The sequence below is a fragment of the Diadema antillarum genome, unplaced genomic scaffold (genome assembly GCF_040938485.1).
Source record: "Diadema antillarum isolate AM-2024a unplaced genomic scaffold, OU_Dant_1.0 seq00001423_RagTag, whole genome shotgun sequence".
Taxonomy (NCBI): Eukaryota; Metazoa; Echinodermata; class Echinoidea; order Diadematoida; family Diadematidae; genus Diadema; species Diadema antillarum.
The window spans coordinates 383,949-411,111 of NW_027272175.1; the positions used below are offsets into that span (position 1 = coordinate 383,949).

The 27,163-nt window shown below is 38.0% G+C and overlaps 1 protein-coding gene across 1 annotated transcript in view; it reads right to left on the reverse strand.

Moving 5' to 3' along the window:
- Nucleotides 1–546: 546 nt before the first annotated feature.
- The window catches only part of LOC139709272 (A.superbus venom factor 1-like), a 71,564-nt gene continuing 44,947 nt past the window's right edge, over nt 547–27,163 (reverse strand). The window contains exons 23-40 of the mRNA XM_071621221.1: nt 25,875–25,979; nt 22,253–22,441; nt 21,263–21,281; nt 20,968–21,130; nt 17,004–17,090; nt 14,544–14,763; nt 13,829–14,040; nt 12,705–12,863; nt 11,565–11,630; nt 10,122–10,246; nt 8,063–8,150; nt 7,539–7,610; nt 6,212–6,317; nt 5,488–5,577; nt 5,176–5,253; nt 3,366–3,449; nt 1,712–1,853; nt 547–948 (exon numbers count right to left, since the gene is read on the reverse strand). Coding sequence (XP_071477322.1) covers nt 828–948; nt 1,712–1,853; nt 3,366–3,449; nt 5,176–5,253; nt 5,488–5,577; nt 6,212–6,317; nt 7,539–7,610; nt 8,063–8,150; nt 10,122–10,246; nt 11,565–11,630; nt 12,705–12,863; nt 13,829–14,040; nt 14,544–14,763; nt 17,004–17,090; nt 20,968–21,130; nt 21,263–21,281; nt 22,253–22,441; nt 25,875–25,979 — 2,126 coding nt within the window. The 3' untranslated portion in view covers nt 547–827. The remainder of the gene's footprint in view (nt 949–1,711; nt 1,854–3,365; nt 3,450–5,175; nt 5,254–5,487; nt 5,578–6,211; nt 6,318–7,538; nt 7,611–8,062; nt 8,151–10,121; nt 10,247–11,564; nt 11,631–12,704; nt 12,864–13,828; nt 14,041–14,543; nt 14,764–17,003; nt 17,091–20,967; nt 21,131–21,262; nt 21,282–22,252; nt 22,442–25,874; nt 25,980–27,163) is intronic.

Below are 27,163 nucleotides of genomic sequence, written 5' to 3' on the forward strand. Positions count from 1 at the left end.
AAAAGTGCGAAGGGCAAACCGCGTACGGGGTGCGTACGCGTATCTACCGTAGATCTATCATCTAGTTGTACCGTCCACACGTGCGAATATAATACACAATACATACACACACACACACACACACACACACAAACACACACACACACACACACACACAACGTAGAAACAATGTCAAATACGAGTCGGAGTAGCCACCGACGTCTTCATGCATCCGGGTAAACTAGGGAGCGTACGGATAACGAGCAGAACACGGCTGGGAAGAGTTGTGCATCGATGACGCATGACTCTCCGCCAAGACTTGCTCATTAGCATATTCACCATGCAGAATCACACTTTTTCAACCAAAATGTACGAGCTTATTTGGTGATTTGAAAGTTTGTTTTTGGTGAAAGTAGTTCATTGGAGGTACCAACAACAACATATTTTTTTTAAATTTCGTGAGGACTGTGTCCCTTTAAGACACTGGTGTCACTTGCGGGTTTCTCCAGCTGATGCAAAAAAGTGGGGGTCCGAGGGCCCGACCCCCGGCCCCCGGCCCCCGGCCCCCGGTTCCGCCGCCGGCCCTGCATTGTTCATGTAGGTTGTCGACTTCTTGAAGCCTCAAAACTGAGTATAAGTTGTATTACTGACCCACGAGTTGACGTCGTATTCTAACAAATGCAAGTCTAGATGAATAGGATACACAGTGTTTACTTAATTATATTCATGCAGCGTAATTAGCATATTAACGTAGCATAGTGCTAAGATAATCTGCAAATAAGTCTATTATATATCAGAAATACGTGGCGAAGTTGTCAGTTGCAATGTATGGTTCATTATTTTCCACTTTATCCCTCGCAGCCCGATCCTGTCAACGTCGTGCTGAACGTATTCAGAATCCTCGCCTTCCCACGATTTCCTGGCGGCCATTTTGTGAACTTTGACCCAGAGCCAATCAAATACCGGAATCTGTGAGTGACACATCATAGGCAAAGCTCGGGGAATTAATAAAGCAGGAAATTGGTACGTTAGTGCAGTCTAGTTGGTATAGAAAACATATCGCGTAACATATACACCAAACCACAAATTGCAGTCTCCTTTTTCTTTTTTAGTTTCTGCGAGTATTTTCCAATTTAGACTTACACATAACATATAAACTCATTGAGTGCAGTCAGAAGTAAGTACCAGTGAATGAGTGAACGAGCAAATCAGACAAAATGCACCATACAGAAATACGAACTAGAAGATATAATGTTAAACATACACAGCTAGCTGGTCTAAGTTATTAGAAGTTCTTCTGAGCTTTATAAAATGCTGTGTAATTTCGAATAATCTTCATTGTATAAAACATCTGCTTTATAAGGTGAATGCTTTAAGGAATACAATTCTTGGCCTATATTGCAGAATAAATTTCCTAGAACAACGACATTATATTTATGATATCAATTGGTAGATGCAATAAAAAAAGTATAAAGATAATACGAAGGATTTGTCTTACGTGTCATGGCTATTTTTTTTTTTCTTCTTGTACATGTTTTGTCTTCTGAAATGTCTGTAGAGCGGAAATAGGATCAGAGGGCTTGGAAAATAAGGTATACGCATGTTGGTCCTTCCACATGCTGGAATGCTATAACAGTATAGTTCGGTTGATTTACGTGTACACAATGTCAGATAAAAGGTATACAGGCACAGAAAGAAAAGAAAATGCCTAAAATTTTAGGCTTTAGCTAACCCTTCTTCTCCAGTTTCCGTAGTGTATGTCACGATTTTGGAGCCCACGACGAGATAATGCCAACCTGGCCTTACATCGACACGGGTGCAGTGCTGGGACAAGTAGAACTCCCGTTGTTCTTGACGGCTAACCCTATCGTTTCCTGAGTAGCCGGTATAGTGAAAAGACACAAAAACAACGATCAAGAATATCGACCTTTTGATCGTGTTCATGATTAATAGAGACATATAGGATTGGTCAGCCGAGCGTATCAAAATATCAAAATTCAAAGTCAACTTGGACTAAGGATTTCTCTCCTGCCTCAATAGATACATTTACGAATAGATACGGATTGTAGGTTGCACGCGGTCGAAGGGAAAGTGTAATTCCTCTTAACTTGTCAAAAATCACTGAATATAATATATCTCTTATCATCTGCACTGACATTGCCTGTTGCAGTCCACAGGATGAATGTCAATTTCCCATAAAGACACCCCCCCCCAAAAAAAAACAACAAAATAAATCAAACAATAAATAAAAGTAGGCTACTGAATAATCAGTCAGTGCGTAGTGAGTTGCGATGAGAAAAAAACGATAAACACAGCTTTAGCGTCGAAAACGTTAGATAAAGCACACACTAAACCTATATTTACATGTATGTATGTGTATGAATATATATATAAAGATATTTAATTATATGTATATATATGTTGGGTTTTTTTTACTTGCTTTTCAAAAGGGTATTGCCACGTGTGCAGCATCGAATGGGGCTAGTGGCACTTACCCTAGTTACACTTGCTGCTACCACAATGTGTGACACCCTTTAATCACACTCATTATATTATCATAGACAAGTAGAAAGCGAGAGAGCCGTCAAACAATACTTCACAAGGCAAGAGAAAGTGTCCTCAACGTAAGTCTTTATTTCATACTCTTTCGTACTTAGAATAGTTGGCTTTGTCACCCGTGGATACATAATACCAGAATGTGTTTTTCTTTCATTGTACGTTTCGGAAATGCAGATTTCATATTACATATAGCTTGGTGTGTTCGTGTAACATGATATTTGATATTACTGCAGAGCACCTTTGGAAACTGAACAGGCTGAACTGAACTGAAACTGAACAGGCCTACCCAGCATTATAGAATAGATAAAACAAACAAAATAGATAGATAGATAGATAGATAGATAGATAGATAGATAGATAGGTAGATAGATATCTAAATAGATAAATAAACGGTACATTTTGAGCATTGGAACAATGGATGAGGCATATACGATAACAAGCTTGGTTTACAGATTGCAGTTCCCTTGAAATATGGAATGTAAAGTATAACAATCTCCTCTTAAGTCAAAACAGAAGCAAATGAAAATACATGTAATAATAATTGCTCATAATCTTAACGAAGACCCTGGGCTTATTACAAGTTCTCCGCAAGTGAAAGTTTGAGGAATCGGACAATCCGTAAAAAGTTATGAATGATAAAAGTTTCAGTGCAGCCATCACTGGATGAGAAGACAACATCAGTTTGTGACGTCATGTATGTCCAACATTATTAAAGTGATAAAAAAGAGAAAGACTGCATGTCTTCTGCCGGTATCATCCAAGCACCTGATCCTGCAACAATGGCAACCATTGTGTGTAATATGTCTTTCTGAGAACTAGAAACCAACCTGTTTTGATTGGTGTTACAACGGTAGCGGTGATGACATAGAACCCAGTCTCCTCGACTACTGCGTTGACTCTTATCTTTAACGCTGAAATATACGGATATAATCAACATTATTCACGTTACCTTGTGAAAACGATATCTCTCTAAACGTACCTACAAAGTAATGAAAGGTAATACTTTCGATCCACTTCACCAATTATAAAGAAAGACTTCATCCAACATCTTATCACCACGCAGCCCAGCCACCGAACGTGAAAATATCGTAAATAATTCACAATTCACAATATAGTATGCTTTGGCTGAACGTTATAAAAAATGCTAATTGTTTAACCAACAACTTCTCAGATTGATACATATTTCATAAATGCATCCTGCCAGACTTTGGCAGTCTAAAAATACCTAGCAATTCAAACCTTTCCAATATCATAAAACACTTTGTGTGTGTGAATTTAATGTCTCAAACTCTCGATATATTCTATTATGATTACCCATATACAGGCCTATTGCTACTTTCCTTCAATCCACACCATACAAATGTATTTGGGTTTTGGTTTCCTTTACTCGTCCATGCGATATGTTTTCTGAGTACGGCCTAAGAACGGCCTTTCATTACAGGCTTTTTGGGTGTCCTGTGGCCGGGGGAGGGGTTGATTCACCCCCCCCCCCCCCAGATCTCGGCCGTTCATAGTGCAATTGCCATGAAAATTGACACACGCATCACCTGTGGCGTAATCTTCCTAACTACGCAAAAAGAAATGGAAATTTTAATGATATTAATTGATTATGCTAATATATGCATAAAATCATATATTTTGCTCTAAATCAGAAAGTAAAGCTCCTAGAATCCTAATTTTTGGTGATGACATTCTTTGTAGCATTCCAAACAATGTACTTGCAAAAAAGAAATCTGGTATAGAAATTAATTTCTAATGTATTTTACTGTTTTATGAATTTCTTATGTATCTCTTTGTTTTTCGATTTTTTAAAAATCATTTTTTAGCAAAATTTAGGACAGAATCTATTTCAAGCATAATCATGCTGAAATTAATTGATTTCAGCTTATGAAAGTGAAAATAATCATATCTTTATGAATAAGGTGAGAAAACTCCATTTGCATAGACTTTATACACAAAATCACGTTTTAAAGCCATTTTCGGTCTGACAGGCATGTATGAAAGGTCGTGCAGCGTCGTAACGGTATGCACGATTTTTGCGAAAATGGTGTCAAAAATTGCGCGAGACTTGAAAGTAAAAAGTCGGTGAATGGCGCAGTCAAAAAAATGTCGGGGGGGGGGGGGGTTGGGGGGTTGATTCAACCCCCCAACCCCCCCCCCCCCCGCCCTTTTAGGGTTAACTGATGGGGAAATGGAAGGTGTATCTAGATTTCAAATCAGAGAAAGAACCAAACAGTTTATAACATTACAGAACATTAGTCAACAATACATTTGAGGAAAAGAGATTTTCAGCATCCGCATCACAAAATCTTCTCGTTGAAAATGTAAACAGTGAAGAATATGCTGATTATACTTTTTATTCATTCATTCATTCATTTTTTCCATGTTTTCAACAGAAACGTATAAATATTTTCCAGAAATCAAACACATAAATTACATCACAATATATAGTAAAATATAAGTTTACGGAATAATGGAAACTACTTGTATCTCTGAACATGTATGACAGAATACAATATTACTGTAAACTATTAAGTATCTGTTCCTCTTCAAACACTCTATCAAACGCATTACGCGAACACACACACACACACACACACACACACACACACATACACACACAAGAAAAACACTTACCAAAGTGCTCATCAGTCTCACAGGCCGCTGTCCGCAGCTGTGTTGCATCGAATCGCTCCCCGGCTCCACCACAAGCATCTAGAGCAAGCACAAAAATACACAAACATCACAAACATGACAAAAGAGCAACAACAGGAAGGATGAAAAATGATGAGCTGATTAAAAACAGGGTCACATCGATTGGACTATTATGTTTTCTTTTATTTCGGACCACCACAACTTCAAGTCATAGATTTTAGGAGTTAGTGTTGAGCCTTGATATATATATATATATATATACGATATATATTTCTTTTTTTGTTTTGTTTTTACCTCGAACACAGACGCATTCATCAGCAGCGCAGAGAGTTGAAAGCAGCGGGCTCTCGTTCCCAGGCTTGTAAAAGACTGTGCATGTTTCCTCTATAGTGTGTTATTAGAAAGAAATACGAGAACAACCCAATAATATAATATGTCAAAAATAACTCAATTTGAATAAGTAAAATGATTGCACGAATTTCAACTTCACACGAAAAGCAATTTCTATTCTATATAGCAGATGTCTCATTCCATACAATATTTACACAATCTTACATCTGCATAGATTATGAAGATTTCTTTTTCAAAAGGTGCTAAAAGTCCCCTTTTAATGGTAGAGGGTGAATATAGTGTTGATGTGTGTGTGCTGTTTTTTTTTTAAGTTTCACATGCTTCAATGTGTTTGTACGCAATCAAAAGTACACGTTTTCTGTATGTTTTCTTCATCTCTCCAAATGATAATACATTCAAAGCTAATGATCATGTGATATAATTATGACCCGTGGGTGGGTGTCGAACTCGTGTTATAACCTCCGAGAGACTAGGAAGACGAATCTGATATAAAACTGATAATCATCATCAAAACGGTCACTTGCAGGTCCAAGGTGCTTTGAAATATGCGCTAGGCAAATTGAAGTGTTAAACTAGCGGGCTTTAAACGTGTGATCAAATAAGGTAAGACAGTGATACATGCATAGATACAATAATAAGCAATCGGATCATGCTCTGGAGCTCTTACCTCCAACATAGTAGTCATACACATGAACAGGCACGGCTTGGATGTTTCCAACAATGCTATCTGCAATCACTTTAAAGTTGACGCAGAGGAGTTCGTCGTGTGGAATCTGTCAGTTAATAGAGCGTTACACTTCCATCTTAGTTTGTATTCTACATACAGTCACTTTTGTTTTCAGATAGTATGCAGACAAAACACTTCTATCCTATAGTCTGAAAACAAGAGACCCGTGTGTCTCGCGCTTACCGAGTTTCGCAAGTTCACCTGTTATGCATTCTTGCAAACTTATATTTCCATGTATTTCATTCATATTCTTTATTCATATAATAAACTTGAAAGTACAGTCACCAATCTATACGAAATTACTTATTGATTGCACAATCTTAGCTAATCTGGTGTGGTTCTGGCGTATATAGAAGACTTGTAAATGACTCCATAATTTCGGGGCTTTCTTTCCCCACCCCTCCCAGTTTAAAAGGGAGTTTTGCGCTGACGTTCGAGATGACGATTGTGTTGGCCTTTCTACTTTCTCCCTGCGTCGTGTTGCAATGTAGTTTGCGTCCATATTCTGTGTTTATTTCGACATTGTATTAAATCTTATAATATCATCAGATTGAAAACTGCTACTATAAGATATGTAGCTTCTCTTCTCGTCGTCATGTCATAGATTGCATTACAGGGGAAATTCAGTACAAATATAAGTTTGCTTGATAATAAGGAAGAAAATATCACGAGTTCATTGGTAAAAATTTGACTGAAATCGGATGAAAAATAAGGAAGTTATGACATTTTGAAGTGTTGCTAATTTCTGCAAAACAGCTCTTGTACAGTGAATATGAATAGGCAAATGAGTGAGCTAACCATGTCATACCCTCACAATTTTTCTCAGTGATCGTGTACAAAAAGAAAGACAAAAATTCAGTGTTTTTGTCATTAAAGTCTGAAACATTATGTTATTCATGGTTGAATAACTTCAGAATAGTGATCGATAAGATATGTCAGGATTTGAGCCTCGGGCATAATTCCGTTTGAATGAAAAACTGGATGTACAAACTATTTATATGGCAAGTTGTGAGGGAATGACATGTTCACTTTGCCACTTGCATATTCATATTGACTGTTCAAGAACTGTTTCCCCCCAAAAATACCCAAACTTCAAAATGTTATAACTTCCTTATTTTTCATCCAATTTCAATCAAAATTATACCATTGAACTCGTAATATTTTACTCTTTCTTATCAGACTAACACTTATATTCTACTGGATTTCTCCTTCAAGGTTCATTGCTTCTTGATACTGCATAACAATCCTTGAAACGTATGTATCCTACCGCGTCAGCATAGAAGATCACGGATCGGTCGTTTACTTCGTAGGATGCGATAAGGTCGCTACTGTTCGTGACCTATTAAGAGACGAATGAAAAGGGATGAATCCATTCAGTGTGTTTCAATCATTCTCATGGACATAGTACAACAAACCGTCCTCCCTGCATGGTAATAACACACTTCCATGAAGCTCACACACATATTTGCTCTTTAATAAACCATTCCTAACATTGTGCTCAGGATGGTGAACCGAAAGGACACTGGAAATCAGTTCAGTTCTTTAGCACCTGCAAGTGATGTACCGCTCTTGCGTTCTTGTTCGTTTGTTTTCGTTTGTTTTTGTTTGTTTGTTTTTTCGCAAAGAAAGTGTACCTGGTAATCAGTACGGAAAGTGCTATCAGCATGGAAACTATATACCACACGTTCAGAACAAGAGTCAGAATTTCATATTCCTCTTGAAAGATCATGGGGATTCATTGTGGGCTGTTTTGTTTTGTTTTGTTTTGTTTTTGTTTTTCTGGGCACTCACCGCTTTCAGGTCCTCAATCACAGCGCGGAAACCAGAATAAATTCCAACATCTATGATTCCCATGTGGGTCTCCTTTTCGCGGAGGTACCTTGACAGTAAACAAAATATTCTAAAATATCAACATTACATCATTTGGAAAAGATCACTTTTCCCAAAGTGATAAAAAACAACTGATAAGTACAATACACAGTAGTACATGATGACTTCATGCATAAATCTATACATCAAAATTTTATGACAGATACATCGATGTATACGCATTGTAACTCCAAAACAGGAGAAAACAGAATAGTCTCGGCGACATAAGACTCCATAACGTCAGCAAAAGCATGGCTTGACCGGGGTTGACGGCACTCGGCGGTGAGGGGGGACTTTATAACTACGATGAAAAAAGAGAGAAACAAGGCAAGTGCCATAATGTGTCTCGCAAATTCGCGTACAAGAAATTGTACGCGAATGGGATATAACATAAAAAAAGAGATATAACAGTTAAAAAGAGATATAAAAGGGCAAAAATTTATGGAAAAAAGAAACGTGCCATAAAAACTTAACATTGAGCCCTTAAAGTTCGTTGACCCCTGCCTGTGACCTTTGACCTCGTGGTGACCATCCACTTCCCAAGGGACATCTACCATCCAAGTTTGGTCACAAACGGACCTATGGATCAAAAGTTATGACCCATGATAGAAACGCGCCATAAAAACTTAACATTGGGCTCTAAAAGTTCGTTGACCCATGGTTGTGACCATTGACCTTGTGGTGACCATCCACTCCCCAAGGGACATCTATCATCCAAGTTTGGTCACATATTGAATTATGGATCAAAAGTTATGAGCCATGATAGAAACGTGCCATAAAAACTTAACATTGGGCTCTAAAAGTTCGTTGACCCCAGCTTGTGACCTTTGACCTTGTGGTGATCATACACTCCCCAAGGGACATCTACCATCCAAGTTTAGTCACAAACGGACCTATGGATCAAAAGTTATGACCCATGATAGAAATGCGCCTTAAAAACTTAACATTGGGCTCTAAAAGTTCGTTGACCCATGGTTGTGACCTTTGACCTTGTGGTGACCATCCACTCCCCAAGGGACATCTATCATCCAAGTTTGGTCACAAATGGAGTTATGGATCAAAAGTTATGACTCATAATAGAAACGTGCCATAAAAACTTAACATTGGGCTCTAAAACTTCGTTGACCCCAGCTTGTGACCTTTGACCTTGTGGTGATCATCCACTCCCCAAGGGACATCTACCATCCAAGTTTAGTCACAAACGGACCTATGGATCAAAAGTTATGACCCATAATAGAACTGCACCATAAAAACTTAACATTAGGCTCTAAAAGTTCGTTGATCCCAGCTTGTGACCTTTGACCTTGTGGTGATCATACACTCGCCAAGGGACATATACCATCCAAGTTAAGTCACAAACGGACCTATGGATCAAAAGTTATGACCCATGATAGAAACGTGCCATAAAACTTAACATTGGGCCCTAAAGTTCATTGACCCCTGCCTGTGAGCTTTGACCTTGAGGTGACCTCAATATATGGTAAAATGTGAAACTTTGTATGACCCCTCTTCCCTCGAAGTTTGATTGCAATTGATGAAAAGAGTAAAGAGTTATTGAAGTTTTTGTAGCGTTACGGACAGACGACGGACGGACAGACGGACGGACGGACGGACGACGGACGGACAGACGCCGCAGGCGATCCCCTTAGTCTCCCCTCACCTTCGGCGGACCCGACAAAAAAAAGCATATCACATTCTGTCCTGAACGTTTTCTTGAACAAGAAACACGCTTTACATGCGTGAACTTCACGCATTTTTTTTTACAACTTCCTTGCAGTTATTTCTTCTCACAGATGATGAGCTAATACTATCATTATTATCTTTATCATCATTTGCGTACACATGGCGACATGCTCTGTCTTTGTCGTGGCCGACTCGGGCGTCATGCCAACAAAGAAATTCTGTGCAATGATCTTCTTTTTACCCTCCGAGAACTATAGATGATTGTATGTAAATCACTGCACTCCCTACACTAGTATACCTTGTGCAGACTGTAATGTCAATGTGATTCAGGTTTCCTCTCTCCCTTACTTCCGAGGCGCTGACATTCAGTATGAACGGACAGGTGTCTATATCCGATGCCTCCGTGTTGAAGGATAGTTCGACCTGCAAAACAATGTAGAAGTATAGGGGCAAAGTGGAGTAAGACGGACATTATCTTTAGAGGCACGTCATTCTTAAAGGGGAAATCCAGTCCAAATATAAGTTAGTCTGATAAAATTGTAAAATCTTACCAGTTCAAGGGTGAAAACTGAACTCCGAGGAACAAGGAACTCCGAGGAACTCCGAGGAACAAGGAAGTCATGACATTTTAAAGTGTTGCTAATTTCAGCAAAACAATTCTTGTACAGTGGATATGAATATGCAAATGAGTGAGCTAACCATGCCATACCCTCATGATTTTCCACTGAGGTGTACAAAAATAAGACAAAAACTCAATGTTTCTGTCAATGAACTCTGAAACATGAATGTTATTCCTGGTTGAATAACTTCAGCTTCAGCATAGTGATCAGTTAGATATACCAGGATTTGAGCCTATATACAGATAGTTCATATTGCGATTGAGTGAAAAACGGGAAAGTGTACAAACTATATGCCAAGTTGTGAGGAGATGACATGCATTCTTTGCTATCTGCATATTCATATTGACCGTCCGTTGTTTCTTGAAAAATTTGTGAATCTTGAAAATGTTATATAACTTCCTTATTTTTCACCCGATTTTACTGCTGAACGCGTAATATTTCACTTTTCTTATCAGACTAACTTTTATTTGGACTGGATTTACCCTTTAACCCAGAAGGACGGTTGTAGATACTGTTCTTTGGTGTCTAACTTGTTGCTGCAGCAGAGTGCTACACATCTGCTCAACCATTCACATTTTTTATTAAAGGTACATAATATAATCACATCGTTTCATTCTTCTGACAAGTAAATATTAAATATGTATTTTTCATTAAAAAATGAAATAATGTTGGTGGGTGGGGATGAGTAGCAATATGCGGCCGCCACATTAATTACGCCCCTAAGTTACCTGTATATTATTCCGTCGGCTTTTTTTTTTCGAGGTTTCTATCTTAAAGTGTGCATTGTGTTTCCAGATACATGTATACAATTGTATGGATACAGTTTTTGTTGCATTATATTCCGTGATCTGTATATTTTTTTTTTCAACTTGCTCATTTTCATGAACTAATACATATATATGAATATGTATTTTTTTTTTTTTGATGGTGGAAATAAATTGAAATGAATCAAACTGAGTTAAACTGGAACTTGTTACTGAAAATAAGGTAAAAATCCTACCTTTGTGTCGAGGTATTTCAAGTGCTCTTTCATAATGCCATAAAATGAATGCTTAAATATTCAATATAAGTATTCCTTCAACTCACAAACCATTCCGGCTTCATTCGCCTTGAAAACTTACCTTTGCCTTGACTATTCCTTGTCCAGTCCCAGTGAGAGTTAATTCTTCACCGATAGCGCGAGTTATCTGTAACATCAATAATCACAAATGTTATACTACATTGGCTTAATTAAGAAAGCGTAATCTACCCACCCATTCTTTCATTATAACGAACACAGGCTTCACTGCCTATCGTGATCAAATGGTCATAACAAACAAATAGAGGATAACAGCAGCTAAATGTGTTTAACCATAACAGTATTAAAAAAACACAGCACATACACACACACACACACACACACACGCACCCTCTTTCTCCCTCTTTGGCCCGAATTCACGAAGGTGGTACAAATGAAACCATGGTTTAAACCATGGACAAAACCATGGAGCGCCAAGTATTTCGTTGCAAAATTGGTCATTTCGTCGACAAAATGACCGTTTCGTTAACGAAATTATCATTTTGTGGACGAAATGTTCATTTAGTTACAAAATGTTGTCATTTCGTTACAGAATAATCATTTCATCGACGAAATGACTGATTTCGTAACGGAATATTCCATGCGACACTTGGCGCTCTATAGTTTTTGTCCATGGTTTAAACTATGGTTTCATTTGTACCACCTTCGTGAATTCGGGCCTTTTATGAAGAGTATCTGTTATTAATCAATTTTTATCTGTTTCCTCCTACTTCAGGCAAATTACTTGTGAGCTTTTGACTGATCAAGGGCGACCGTTTCTCTTATACAGTGTTCACATGATGTGTTCACTGCTCATAGCATCTCGATTCCAAGATGTTTTCCATGTCAAGATGAGAATTTCAGCTCATTCTAAACAGACAATTTGTGATGTCGATTCGGCATTGGCTGGGGGAATTTTGATCATTTCATTATTCGCCCAACTGTATGCACGATGTGATGATACAATACATGTATACCAAGAATACGCCACTGCATAAAATATGTTATATTTTCAACATTATTCAAGTATTCATAGGAGACAACACAATCAATAAAAATATCTTTCACATATCTTTCAACTATCAAGAACAGTGATTAGAGTATAGATTAATAGCATTATCAAATATAAGCATTATCAAATCTGACCAAAGAGCTTAGAATGAGTCGGTGGTGTTGAGAAAAAATCTCTTCGAATCTGACTTACATCTTCTTCTTGCTGCACCCTTGCGTTGTCATTCGAAAACGTGTACCTATTAGTCCTCTCCCGATCCTTGTACTGCACGCCGCATGTAAGCCTGACCCTGTCTTCCGCCGGACGGTTCGAGGAATATTCGGCTAAAGCCTGCATCGCCACAACCGTATCCTATTGAGAGTAAATTAACATGTTTTCATGACTTTATTTACCAAGGAAAGCTTACCAGCTATGGTCTGTGGAGATGCACAAAATAATCGCGGACTGCTGACTTTGCGAATGCAATTACCAAGCTCGACAGTTGTACCTGAACTAGATACACCAGGAAAGCCATATACAAAAGATGTCGTGTACTATTGATCTATGTAGGCCTACTCTTCTTCTTCTTTTTTGCTAAGACTCTAGGATAATGTCAGAGAGCGTGTAGCGCGGTGATTTTTCTTCCTCTTCTTCTTTTCTTCTTCTACTTCTTCTTCTTCTTCTTCGTCGACTTTTCTTCTTTCTCCGTTTATGAAACCATCCTCCTTCGACCCCGAATGTGGTTGGCGACAGTTGCTGCTTTTTGGCGTAAGCATGAACAAGTGTATGATCGTGAATATGACGAGGAAAAGAAATCATTACTGAGGATGGATCTTTACCCGGTGAGGACGGTGAGATAAAGAGATGAAGGTTAACGTGGAGATTCATGGCTGGGTGTGAGTTCAGTAGGGATGGTAAACGATTATTCAATGTTATAGAAGTACAGACGTGCATGGTAGACGTGTATAGAAGAACATATTCCGGGGCATTTTTTAAACAACCATATTGTGATGATGATGATGATGATGATGATGTGATGATGTGAAGATCATGGTGATGATGATGATGATGATGACGATGTGGTGATGAAGATGATGTGATGATGATGATGATGGTGGTGGTGGTAGTGGTGATGATGATGATGGTGACGGTGATAATTATGGTGAAGATGATGGTGATGATGATGGTGATGACGATAGTGATGACGATGATGATGATGATGGTGATGATGGTGATGATGATGTTGATAATGATGATGGTGATGATGATGATGATGTTGACGATAATGATGATGATGATGATGCGTTCCTGCATGGAAATAAAACCCTTCAACAAACCTGAGTCGACACGAATCCACCCTTGTAATTTCCCTGGTTGCTCAGCCATCGAACTATCCTGCCTGCGTAGCTGTAATCCTGTCTGGTGATTTGGGCGAGTAAAGCGTAGGCAGTAGTCTCGATGGAAATTGCGCTGGGTTTATGGCGGAACCAAAAGGGCACGTTCTCCGCGTAGTTTACTTCATCTGGGTCCCAGTATACGGCATTAGTGTCTGTAACAAGTAGAGACATGGCCAGTGCGGTATAATTTCCATCTTGGTTCTGTTTTTGTTGTTTGCTTACTCTAAATAGGAATTATGATGTAAATGACTGAATAAATAGAGTTTTTTATCATTATCACAGTTGAAAATAATCTAGACATAAGGCGTTTGGAAGTCGCAGGTTTTCAATTTATTTTGGATATTCTCTACAAATTTACTTGTGCTAAATGTTACATGTTAATGTTTATGTTAATGTTTGGTACGTGGTTATAGCATGAAAAGTAGTATGAAAATGACAAAGAAAAAAGGAACAAAACACGAAAATTTCTCTTGCTCACATCGTCCTTCTAACTTTCATTTAATCAACATGTAGTGTTTATAGTATAAGAAAACGATATAACCTGTGATAGAGAATTTCCTCTCACAATACATTGACACAAGTTTATTTAGCGAACACTTATCTATTCGCGCAGATGATTTTCCACGGGCGACACTCGTTGACTTTCACTGCTTACGTTCAATAGACTTTGATTCGTTTTTCAGTCTGTCGTTCGCTTGTCTAGCACTTGTTATCAAGCTGTCGTCCGCTACTCCAGCAACACCCCCACTGCTCGCCAGGGCCAGCGCGTAGGCGACGATGGCTTTGTCGTACGACCGTTGCATTTCTTGAATCTTCCCCTCCAAGAAATCGACAGCGCGATCAATCGCCGTGTCTATTTCGTTCATTTCTTCTTCCTGCACAAAAATGTGGAGACATTAATACTGCATGCCCTTAACACGAGTAAGAACATAATCTTCGAACATACATGTACATCGTTGATAAATGTTATTTCTTCGTGTTAAAAGGGATTGCATAGTTTTGTTGAGTTTGTTTAGGTTTCTGACACTTTTTGGTGAGTTAATGAAAAATCTCGAATATTGCATAGATTCACGCAGAATAGCAACTATTTGGGAATTGATATCTCTGAAGAGCAGCATACTTGTTCTGAAAGTCCTGCAAATTAATGCACACGAGTAAGAACATAACTTTGTCTAGTTTCAAGAGTGTCCATAATCACGAAGCCATGCATAGACAGTTTGATAACAGAAAATGCGTTCACTGCCTACTGTGTAAAGGTACCCTATGCTCTCTTGCAAGCCATGGCCCTGCCAGATAGAAGTGTCGTGTCACTGTTCCGAAATTGACACAAAATGGAAATACGAACATGGGATTTTCAATTTCGTTCAACGTTGGCCCGAATTTGTTCAACTTAGTGTGAATGAGTTTAGGGTAACGTCACACCGTCCCAAAATTGACGCATGACGGCCATAAGAATATGGAATATTCGAAGTTAATATATGACGTAATTCAGTTGTCTTGCGTCTATCCTTGCTCATTTTCGGGACAATGTTGTACACCTGCATTATCACGAAGCGTTATGCGATGGACACACTAACGAAGTTGCTGTTGGAGACATGAGTCTTCGAAGGTATCGTTTAACTTAATTGGGAGCAGTGATTTAAAAAGAAATTGCTTGAGTTCCCACATTTGATGCAGTTGTTTAGGTCACTCGTATCAGAAAACATCCAATCATATAAATTTCACAATAAAGCCACCCATGTCGAGACTCCTGAAGAAGGTGGATGGAAGCCACCGAAAATTTGAGTTGCTCAATAAACTCTATATTGGCGAAATATTGCATTACCGGTTTATTCTTCGTTAAATTGGAGCCAATGCGTGAATTCGCAACATATATATATATATATATATATACATACATATATATATATATATATATATATATATATATATATATATATATATATATATCACGAGATATCACTATATTTTTCAATAACCATAACTGTAGACGGTTTATTCTGGAAACAGTGTTATTATAATTTTTGTTCACATTTTCTATATTCAACATTACTTAACCTAATTAACATTTTATACCAGTTGCTTCATATCCCTAACTTACATTTATTCTAGAACTATTTTGAAGCACTAAAACTGGGTTTTGTCATCTTTAACTTTAAAGGGTAAATAATGCCTTTACGATGCCCTCACGAATGAGCCTATGTTCATACAATCAGAGTCGAATTTGAAAATTCCCTTGAAAAATTCCCTTCATTTAATTTGAGAATTTCCTTCATCGTGTGTCCAGTTCAGTTCAGTTAATTTTTATTTTAGCACGGAACCTGCTTCAGCCCATGGCTGTTTTTCAACTGGTCTGTGTCAATCTTTGTTTATCAGCTGTGGGACAGTGTCTCTCTCTCTCTTTTTCTTTTCTTCTATTCTTTCCATCTATTCTGTCAAGTCGTATTACGTTGTTGTGTTTCTCCTGTTTCGTTCCGTCCTGTCCTAAATAATATATATCATTATAGATATTGTGCTAATTTCATTTCATTTCATTTCATTTATTTCCACAACTTGCACAACTGGTTAAAAAAAAAGAATGAACAATACAGGACAACATGTCAATCATAATATGCAATACAGGGTGTGGAGGAAGAAGCAAAGGCCATTGACCTGTCAAGGCTTCTCCCTAGTAAACAGCAACAATTATGACACAATACAAAAAGAAGAAGAACAAAACAAATCAAAACAAATCAAAACAAGACAAAACGAAAACTACTGATGTGTACATGTATTAGCGTAAAGGAAATTATTAGATAAGTATATAATAAGTATTTCATAAGATTTTTTTTTTTTTTGGTGGTGGTGGTTCACAACATACAAGCTTGCTTCTTAGTGGATCTCTCAATTCTTTATTTTTTCTCAACTATAGCATAACATAGAGTATGACTGAAAACGTTAAGTTTTGCTCTGTCTGATGATGGACGTAGTTTACATGGCTCTTTATCCACTTTGCCATCAAGCTTTTCATGTATATATATAATAAATGTACATTCCTGCTGTATTAACAATTATACATTATGCAACTATACGAATGTAAAAGTACACACAAAACGTAGAACATTGTTGTTTTTACCTCAATTTCAGGTTCCAGAAACTGTCGAGATTCCAGAAGCGAAATGAGAACAAAGGCAGTCATGGCTACTGGGCCTTTGACAGCACCCTGTGTTAAAAACATAAAGGGCGCAGATACAATAATTGATCATTACCCTCTCCGACTTGACAACTTGAATGTCATCTAACTTTCCTTTTTTACTCAGTTCAGTTCAGTTCAGTTTTTATTTCTGCATTTCAAAATCAATACAAATCAACAAATCAACAAAATACTTACATAGTCATTTACAGAGCTAATATTCGTAATGTTTGGATCATACATACATTTTTTTTTTCAAGAACGAATATTATATATAAAAGGAAGCAATACGAAATGATAAAAATGAAATGTAGGGGACCATCATCATAAGCTAAGCTTGACGAGGAAGATGGTCCCAGGTAAAGAGATACATAAAGAAAATCTTTTACTCTCTGACTGGAAGAAAATCTTTTACTCTTTACTGGAAGAAACACAGTGTAACACAGTGTGAACACAGTGTGAACACAGTGTGAACACAGAGTCAAATCTCTTCACACTGTTCTTCTTCTTCTAATTAAGTCTGCCTCCTTCAATAGGCTGACGATTCTTGCAGACCGTTAAATCAGAGCGTTATAAACAGTGTATACACACTGTGGATCATCAATTTACTCTGTGAATAATTGATTCACAGTGTGAAACAGAATATTTCTATATGTGAATCTCTTGTGAAAAATCTCCCGCAGTGTGAAATAATCTTCACACCGTTAAATTCAAGCGTTTTCACATAGTCGGCTATGTGGGCACAGTGTGAAGACACTGTGTGAGTGTGAAGACACTGTGTTCTTCCCAGCAGGACTGTTCCTTCCCGGATTATTACTACATTGACACTAAAGAGACCGTGAAATCAAAAAAAAAAAAAAAATGCGGATGTCAAGCGTATGATGTTTCCAAGCAAAATACAAAATCTACATAACAAAACAGAAATGTTCTTAATCCCCTTTACTGTGCACTCACAAACATAGTAAAACACATTCTTTTAATAATCAGGGGCGTCGATCCTCTTTAGGAAATGGGGGGGGGAGGGGAGGGTCAACCTAGTATTTGCGAGGGAGCGAAGCGACAGAGTGGGGAAGGTTGTACGTGGGAGCTTTTTCATTCACAGAATTGAAATTCAACAATCTGGTAGACTTTTTCGGTAAAATATTTGGAAGGTATAAATTTGAAGAAAAAAAATGAGAAAAGTAAATATTCCAGGGAAACTGTGAGAGCTAAATCACAGTTTCCTCTTTCTCTATCCTCGTGTGCGACATCACTGTGTACAAAGTCTATTAAGGTGGACTCCTTCCCATACGAGGGAGGTTTTGCATATTCAAGGGGAAATCAAGTCTGAATAATACGTTTAACCAATAGGAAAGAGTTACATATTACGAGTTCAACGATAAAATTTGATCGACATCGGGTGAAAAAAAAGGAAGTTATAAAATGATATTTTGAAGTTTCGCATTTTTATTTTGTCAGGAAACAGCTCTTGAACGGTCAATATGAATATATGCAAATGGAAAAGTGAGCATGTCATCTCATCGCAACTTCGCATAAAGTTTGTACATAAGACTTTTGAATTAAAAATTTTCAATCTTTTCACTCAAACGCAATTATGCCCAAAGCTTAAATCTTGGTATATCTTACTGATCACTATATTCTGTAGTTATTTCACCACGAATAACATCATGTTCCAGACTGTAATAACAACAACATTAACCATTTTTTTATTTATCTTTCTTTTTTCTTCACGATCTTATGGAAACTTGTGACGTTATGACATGGTTAGCTAACTCATTTCCATATTCATATCCACTGTACAAGAACTGTTTTACAGAAATTAGCAAAAATTTTAAAATGTAACAACTTCTTTATTTTTCATCCGATTTCATTAAAAAAAAATTTACCGTTGAACTCGTAAGATTTTACTCTCTTTTTTATTAGACTAACTTATTTTTTGGCTGGATTTTCCTGTTAAGACACGCGACGGAAAACTTGTAAGATTGGCATAAATTTTTTGATCGCTAGCAGCAGCGTTTGCTATAAATTTGTCATTGACATTTTATTAATTGTTGTTGTTTTTTTTTCTTATCCCGGACCTACTTTTTTTTTTTTTTTGGGGGGGGGGGGCGGGGACGTAATGATGTGTTTACCCCTTCCCCCATCATTTTCAGGACCAACATTTCTGATAACGCAACGTGCAGGCACACTACTATGAATTATACTGAAATTGCAGTAAGGAGATAGAGCTAGAGTATTCCTACACTCACATGCCTACAGTACATGGCAGTGACATAATCAATCGCAAGCATGGCTATGATATGAGTGTACGAATGAACCGACAATATACTCACTATAATAACCATGGAATTCATCAGGTTAATATCTATCGTATTCTCAATACAACAATCGAATGAGAACATTCTTTTAATACTCTCTAGATAAATGAATGAATAAATAGATAAGTCAATGAATAAATATATAAATAACTAGAAAAGTCGCTATGGCGACTGATGCCTCCGCCATAATTGATGATTCTCCCAATAGGTGTATGGTACAATGTCTTCACAATGTGTGATGACTGGCAAGATATCGAAATGACAGGTTTGTCAGAAACATCTTGAATGTTCACATCCCTTGAACTAGGTTTGCCATAATTGTCTAAGAGTGCAGGTACATGTATTTGGGGAACTGAGGATTTTTACTTGACTTCTGACTGACCCTTTTATGTAAGTTTATGCATTGAGTAATTTTCAAGGTATAAGATAGAGTGAATTACAGTATAAAATAGATTTTTTTCTTTTTTTTTTTGCATTTAAACCTGGTCTTTGACCCTTATCCTTTGACCTTCTGGCTGGCAAATTCCCAGAGAATCTCCATTAGGTAATAATGTATATATCAAGTTTTAAAAATAATAATGCAAGCATTGCATATACTAGTTTATGAGGGAAAGAGTAAAATTTTGAGGAGTTGACCTTGACCTTTGACCCCTGACTATTGATCCATGACCCCTTCATTCCCTAGATAATCCCTGCCAGTCAGTACATGCGTATGTACCAAGTTCCATGAAGATACATTGAACCATTATGCAAGAAAGTGAAATTGTAACATTTTCAACTAACCTTTGACCTTTTGACCTTTGACCTAATGACATGAAACTCTCTCTGGAGAATCTTAATGCAGTAGTAAATGTCTACACTAAGTTTCAAGAAAATACCTTCGGACATTGCATGGATATGGGAGATATAGCAACATTATTAGCATTTGACCTTGACCTTTTGATCTTTGACCTCTGTCCAATTTCACTCAAAAACTAATCAAGTAATTTTCCCATCATACATCATCCTCGGACAAAGTTTGGTGAAATTTACTTGATCCAGTCTTGGGTTATCGCGTAAAAGGATACAATTTCATGATTTGACCTTGAACTTTGACCTTTGGCCTTTGACCGATTTCACCCAAAATCTAATCAAGTAATTGCCCTATCATACTTTATACTTGGACCAAGTTTGGTAAAATTCCAGTCAATGTTACTCAAGTTATCGCGTAAACGAATGCGGACGGACGTACGTACGGACGTACGAACGGACGGACAACCCGAAAACGTAATGCCTCCGGCACCACTTCGTGGCGGAGGCATAAAAAGGGGATACATACGAAGAGAGATAGAACAAACAGCGGCATTAATTCTTATCATTTCCTTTTAACTCGGGGGAAAAATAATTTAAATGCACTAATGAAATTGAATAAAGGGGAGCCCAATCTACTAAGATAGTAATAATAAAATCATTCTAACACTCATATACCGTCATTGATATTAATGTTCTGTCTATATTCAAATGAAAATCACCCGCTTACTGTAAATCGATTAAAGAATAACCAGTAGAGAGGACTCTCATTTATAAAATGATTTGAAATAATGACTTACAATCATTTCTTTGTGGTGGACGGCATAATTCTCTTCGAATGAGCCATCGTCTACATTTTGGTTTTGCCGTATCACCCACTGCACACTCTTGAGAACGTCTTGCCGCTTCACTGGAGCAATCCTGTTAGCCTGACTGAACACTTTCACTACGAAAGCGGTGAGCCTGCATGAAAACAAGCAAACAAAAAACGTTGTATCGATCCTCCAGCAGACTGACTGAAGGTCGCCACAGCGTGAAACTGCCGGTAGCGGTCAAGACGCCAAAGCACAGGTACGCCTGTTATCAAGATGGAACCTCATCTGCTTGGCAATTCCTAGAAGGGTAAACGACAAATGATAGGGCCACAATCCGATAAAAGACGGAACAAAACAAACGGTCATGACAAAGCGCACGTTCAAACTGGACAAACAGAGAACACCCGAGAACCCCCATCGTCGTCCATGGTGAGAATACATGGAAGCAAAAGTTTTAAGGTAACCTAGATTTTATTTTGTCAATGTCGTCTGCGCCGTGAATCACTGAAAGTAAAAAAAAAAAAAATCTAAAGGAAGTAAACATTGGTTTGCTCTACTAATTAATATTCTAACAGATAACCAATTTAGAGAAGAAAATTTAATCATCTGTACTTTTGCATGTGCCCCTCTCCCCCCCCCCCCAAGAAAATATATATATTTTGTCTCTTGCTATAGACGGGATGGTATGGTTACAATATCGCTCAGTCCGTACATTTCAAGACTTTCCTTTATTCTTTTCCACCAGTGCGCATTATGTCGGCTTCAAGCCTGGCGATTACAACCTGATTGTTTAATTCAGTGGCAAGTTTCATATTACAGTGATACTTCAAACGGGGTCCTTTAGTTACTTCAGTGCACATACAGGAACTTGTAGATTAAAATCATCTTTCAAAACATTCTACATTCTCCGAAAATTCACGGGATCAAACAATATTGAAATATCCATCGGGGAAATCAAAAGCTATACCCTTGGTGGCAGGGAATTCTAGTATATATGCTGCACCGAAATGATGGAATAAGCTCCATTTGTTTGTAAGCTAAGCAGCTGTTAATTGTTTAAGACCAGATAAAAAACTCATCTTTTGAATAATGCATTTTACGTTTGATTAAAAGTATGTCGTGATTATTACATTGAAATGCGCAGTAGAGTATATCGTTACAGTAGCTGCGCAATATAAATGTCCTTTATCATCATTATTGTAAATACTTTCAAATTGACTCGGAATGACCTGAATTTGACTTTGATTAAGATATGCAAGCATGCGTTTACCATCTGATATGAAGTTATAAGCTCTCGTTTCCATCTCACTGGTTTCTGCACCGATAACTCGAAGGTACTTGGACACGTAGACAGTAGGGCCGAGTGTGATCATATTCTGTTCTCCACATCCGGTAGGGCGTATGACGAGGCCCTCGAGTCCTCGAATTGGATCTGCGGCTATCGTTCCCAGTGGATCAGCTTCGGGTATACGAGTTCGGCAAGAGTACTAGTGAGAAAACTCCTCGAGGAGGGAAGTGGTCGTATCAGGAAAATTAGCCCCCCCCCCCCCCCCCCACACACACACACACAATTATGCGGTTAGTGAGTGGGTTAAAGGTATGTTTACCATTGGGAGCAGTGATTTAAAAAAGAATCGAGTTATCACATTTTTATGATGCATAGGTGTAGGTCAAGTATCACAAAACATCCTACCATACAAAAGTTTTGCAATGAAGCCTAAAATTTAAGGAGATATCACTGTTTTTCTCAATAAACCATAACTATAGACGGTTATTTATAGAAACATATTTTTGGTATAACTATTGTTCACGTTTGTATGTATTAACAATGCATGACATTAATTATAATGATTGAATTTTTACATTGGTTGTTTGTATCCCTAACTCATATTTGTAGTACTATTTTGAAGCACTGAAGCTGGGTTTTTGTTCAATCTGCAAACGGTAAAATGTATTTAACGTAAAGATTAAGGTAAGGGTTAGGGCTGGGTGAGGATCAGATTTTAAGGAAAATGTGGTATAATGGTATATTTCAGGCTTGGATTTAGAAAAAAATACGCATCATTATAATTTACAACATATACACGGTCTGTGTTTCTTTTATTTGCAAACTGTAAGAAAAAGAAAGTATTATTTCACGTTATTCACATGTGAAAATGAAAAAAAAACCCTGATAAACTGCCACGCGTGTCATGTGAAGTAATAGGCTACACGGTTAACGTCAAGTTTACCTTAGCCATCACCACCTGAAGTCCCCACGGCCACCCCATAAGGCGGTCGACCATGCACATGCTTGTTACAGATTCTGAGATACTCCATTTAAGGATAGAAGTGGGTTAGAATTTTGGGAACACGTCACGAGTCCGACAACCACGAGTCATACAGCCGACGAGTCACACTTCACATGAGTCAAACATCCCACGAGTTATACATCCCTGGAGTCACACAGCCCATGAGCTAGGCACTACAGAGAACAAGGCCCATGAGCTCGACACCAAGTAAAATAGGCCCATGAGATAAACGGTCCACAAGCTCGATGCTTTGCGAACAAGGCCCATGACGGGTCCGACACCAGGCAAAAAAAAAAAAAAAAAAAAGGACACAACCCCCCCCCCAAAAAAAAAAAAAACAACAAAAAACAACAAAAAAAACCAAAAAAAAAAACCGAAACAAACAAACGAAAACGCCCACGAGACCGCTCATCACGAGGATCTAAGCCACTGTTTACCATTTGGAAAATGTTTGAATTATCACATTGTACCTATGTTCTTAAATGTATTTGTAATCAAAATTTTTGAAATTGTTGAAACCAGCTATAATGAGTTTCATATTTGTATATCATTATGTTGATTATCTTGAAAAAAAATTGTAAATGATGCCATACCGAGAATGAATAAATCAAATCAAATCCCTAACTCAAGTCTTAGAACTACTTTAGAGCACTAAAGCTGGATTTTTGTTTCTTCTGCAAATAATAAATAATGCCTTTAATGTTCACGTGTGGGACTCGCAGATCTTGTTTGCCTACCGTCGAGCTTATGGGTCTTATCTGCCTATATAGTGTCGAGCTGGTGAGCCTTTTTGCCTAGTGTCGAGCTGGTGAGCCTTTTTGCCTAGTGTCGAGCTGGTGAGTCTTTTTCCCTATCGTCAAGCTGGTGAGCCTTTTTGCCTAGTGTCAAGCTGGTGAGCCTTTTTGCCTAGTGTCAAGCTGGTGAGCCTTTTTGACTAGTGTCAAGCTGGTGAGCCTTTTTGCCTAGTGTCAAGCTGGTGAGCCTTTTTGCCTAGTGTCAAGCTGGTGAGCCTTTTTGCCTAGTGTCAAGCTGGTGAGCCTTTTTGCCTAGTGTCAAGCTGGTGAGCCTTTTTGCCTAGTGTCAAGCTGGTGAGCCTTTTTGCCTAGTGTCAAGCTGGTGAGCCTTTTTGCCTAGTGTCAAGCTGGTGAGCCTTTTTGCCTAGTGTCAAGCTGATGAGCCTTTTTGCCTAGTGTCAAGCTGGTGAGCCCTTTTGCCTAGTGTCGAGCTGGTGAGCCTTTTTGCCTATCGTCGAGCTGGTGAGCCTTTTTGCTTAGTGTCACTGGTAAGCCTTTTTGCCTAGTGTCGAGGCTATATTCAGCTGTATGACTCGTGGGTCGTGGATAACCCTTGGATTTCGACCCCTATCATGGGCTTAGGAATTGAAGCCTGCTAGCGTCCGTACGTCCAAAATGGCTTGATGTAGGCCTATGTGCTGCGCATATTTTTTTTTTTTTTTTGCAATGTCTTACTAAAAGAGGGCCAGTGCGGCCTGCGTTGAAGCAGAACATGCACAGCAAGCAATGTTTGGGAGGATCGAGACAAACACATTGGGGGTTGAAACAAATTTTATTCCAATTTCTTATTTTAGATTTTGTGCTGGTAAAAATAAAAACTACCTCTAAACAAAAATATGTTGGGAAAGAATACTAAAAGACCCCTATTTCAAGGAGATTTCAGATGTTTTCTATTCTATTTATTTATTTTTATTTCATATTTTAGATACATTTTTAAATATTTTTTTTTACATGTAGTACCCCTTTTTCCGACAGATCAGGAACATGCATGCAGTACAGAAATGACCACCTGAGTGGGGAGGGCTGAAGATTTTCTTGTTTTGCGTTAAAGTAATCCGCTATAATCAATATCAAAGTAAAATGCACTTTGTGGCGAAGTGTCAAATGGAACTTAAAGCTATGTTGAAAAGTTAGAACACATCACTCATATAATTTGTGATTGCCTATAAGATAAAGTGTAACACCAAACGACAGCAGAGCATCTTAAGTAGTATACCACACCTGTAGCTGTTAGTCTTTTACAATTTGCAGCAACTGGAAACTAAAGATAAAATGATATGAATTCAAATAATGCATATTTATGAATGCAGTGTACAGAATATTTCATGAGGTGAAAGATGAAAAGATCCATTCAACTCGCTGCGCCTCGTTGAATAGATCAAATAATTTTATCTTTCACCGAATGAAATATTCTGTCCATTGTAAGAATAAAAAACATTTATCATTTGTTCTACACACCACCTGGAATAGATCCTTGTCATTTTATATTTTATGAATTTAGAAACACGAGAGAATGTGCGGGATCTGAGATCGAGAGAATGCTCACTAAGCGCTTTACGCTAGTGCGCTGTCGCATACACACACTGCAAACTCAAGCATTTACATGCATAGTGTACTGGACCCTCGCTGTGCATGTGTGCAATGGAGCAAATCGTATGGCTCAAAATGGCACGGTAGATGGAGCCACAATTGCACGAATGATGACGTCATAATGAAATGGGACGAACGATCAATGGCTAACAACCAATCAAATGACAAGGATCTATCTAGGTGTTTTATAAAGAAGAAAAAGAAATATAAGACTCACCAATCATACTAACGAGGCACGTCTCCGTACCCATAATGGAGTATCGTGGAAGAGACACGTTCATTTTGGAAACTTGATTTTCGCGGTTGGGCCGATAACTGTCAACTGTGAAGTTGATCAAATGGGTACAATCATTGAACAAGGATTTCTCATAAAAATGTATGCCTCAGGATTGAAAAGAAAAAAAATCCAGATTGAAGCAAAGAAATAAAGGAAACATTGAGCAATCATTAAATGAAGAAATTCAGAAATAATCGCAAATAAGTTTTTATCAATCCACATGACAGCCTATGCCATGTATGCTGGTACATCAATGTGATGAAACTTGTCTCAGACAGCGTGAAGAAAAAAACAACTTTAATTCTGAAAGCGGAAAGGGGTTAGAGGTGGAAAGAGTCTGTGGATGGGCGAGAAATCACTAAACTTTGAAGCAAGAATCCTGCACATTGTTGCCATTCCAATAACGAAGCTCATGATACAATTTTGTTTTAATATGAAGGCTATGATTTCGGCAGGATATTGAACTCTTTGAACCTCACCATCACATCACATCCAAAAGTCACAAGTGTCTAACCGTCTTTACTCTAGGATAGTGGCAGTGCCGTATATTAAGAGAGTCTTAAGAGAGGGAATTAACCAATCAGAAACGCGTATTCGCGGCAAACTGAAATCTCGTCAAAAATTAACTGTACAACGCGATGATTTATTCGCCAACCTGACCCGTTCATAAGATCAGTCCACATAAAGTCATTATGTTTTCATAGAATGATATTTCCTCTTTCATTTTATACCTCTTCCATTTTGGTCCACCTTAATTTCGTTGGTCTAGTGTACCCCTTAAGAAAAATGAAAAATATGCAAATTTTGTGTTTTATAATTTCCTTGTTCAGTATATTTTATATGTCATAACCTTTTAAGTGGTCGAATTTCATCAAAGTACAACTCTTCAGCTTTTCATCGATGTATAAATCATGAAGATTGATAATGTCGTTTAGATTTACAGAGACTCTAAAAATGTGGTCTCCCAGCTCATTACGTATTCATGTCCGCGAGGTCCATGCATACGCGTACGATAAATGCGAAGGCTTTTCAGGACGTTGCGGTCTGACTGTAGCAGTTGGCCAGACTCTCTTAATATACGGCACTGGATAGTGGTATACTGAGATAGATGCTTATTCGTATTAACCCTATAAAGCCTAAGCTATTTTGACCCTTCCATGGCCCAAAGCTCTATTAACTTTGTTATTGTCAGATGTATCATCGTTACATTTGGCACATGGGTAGAGCAA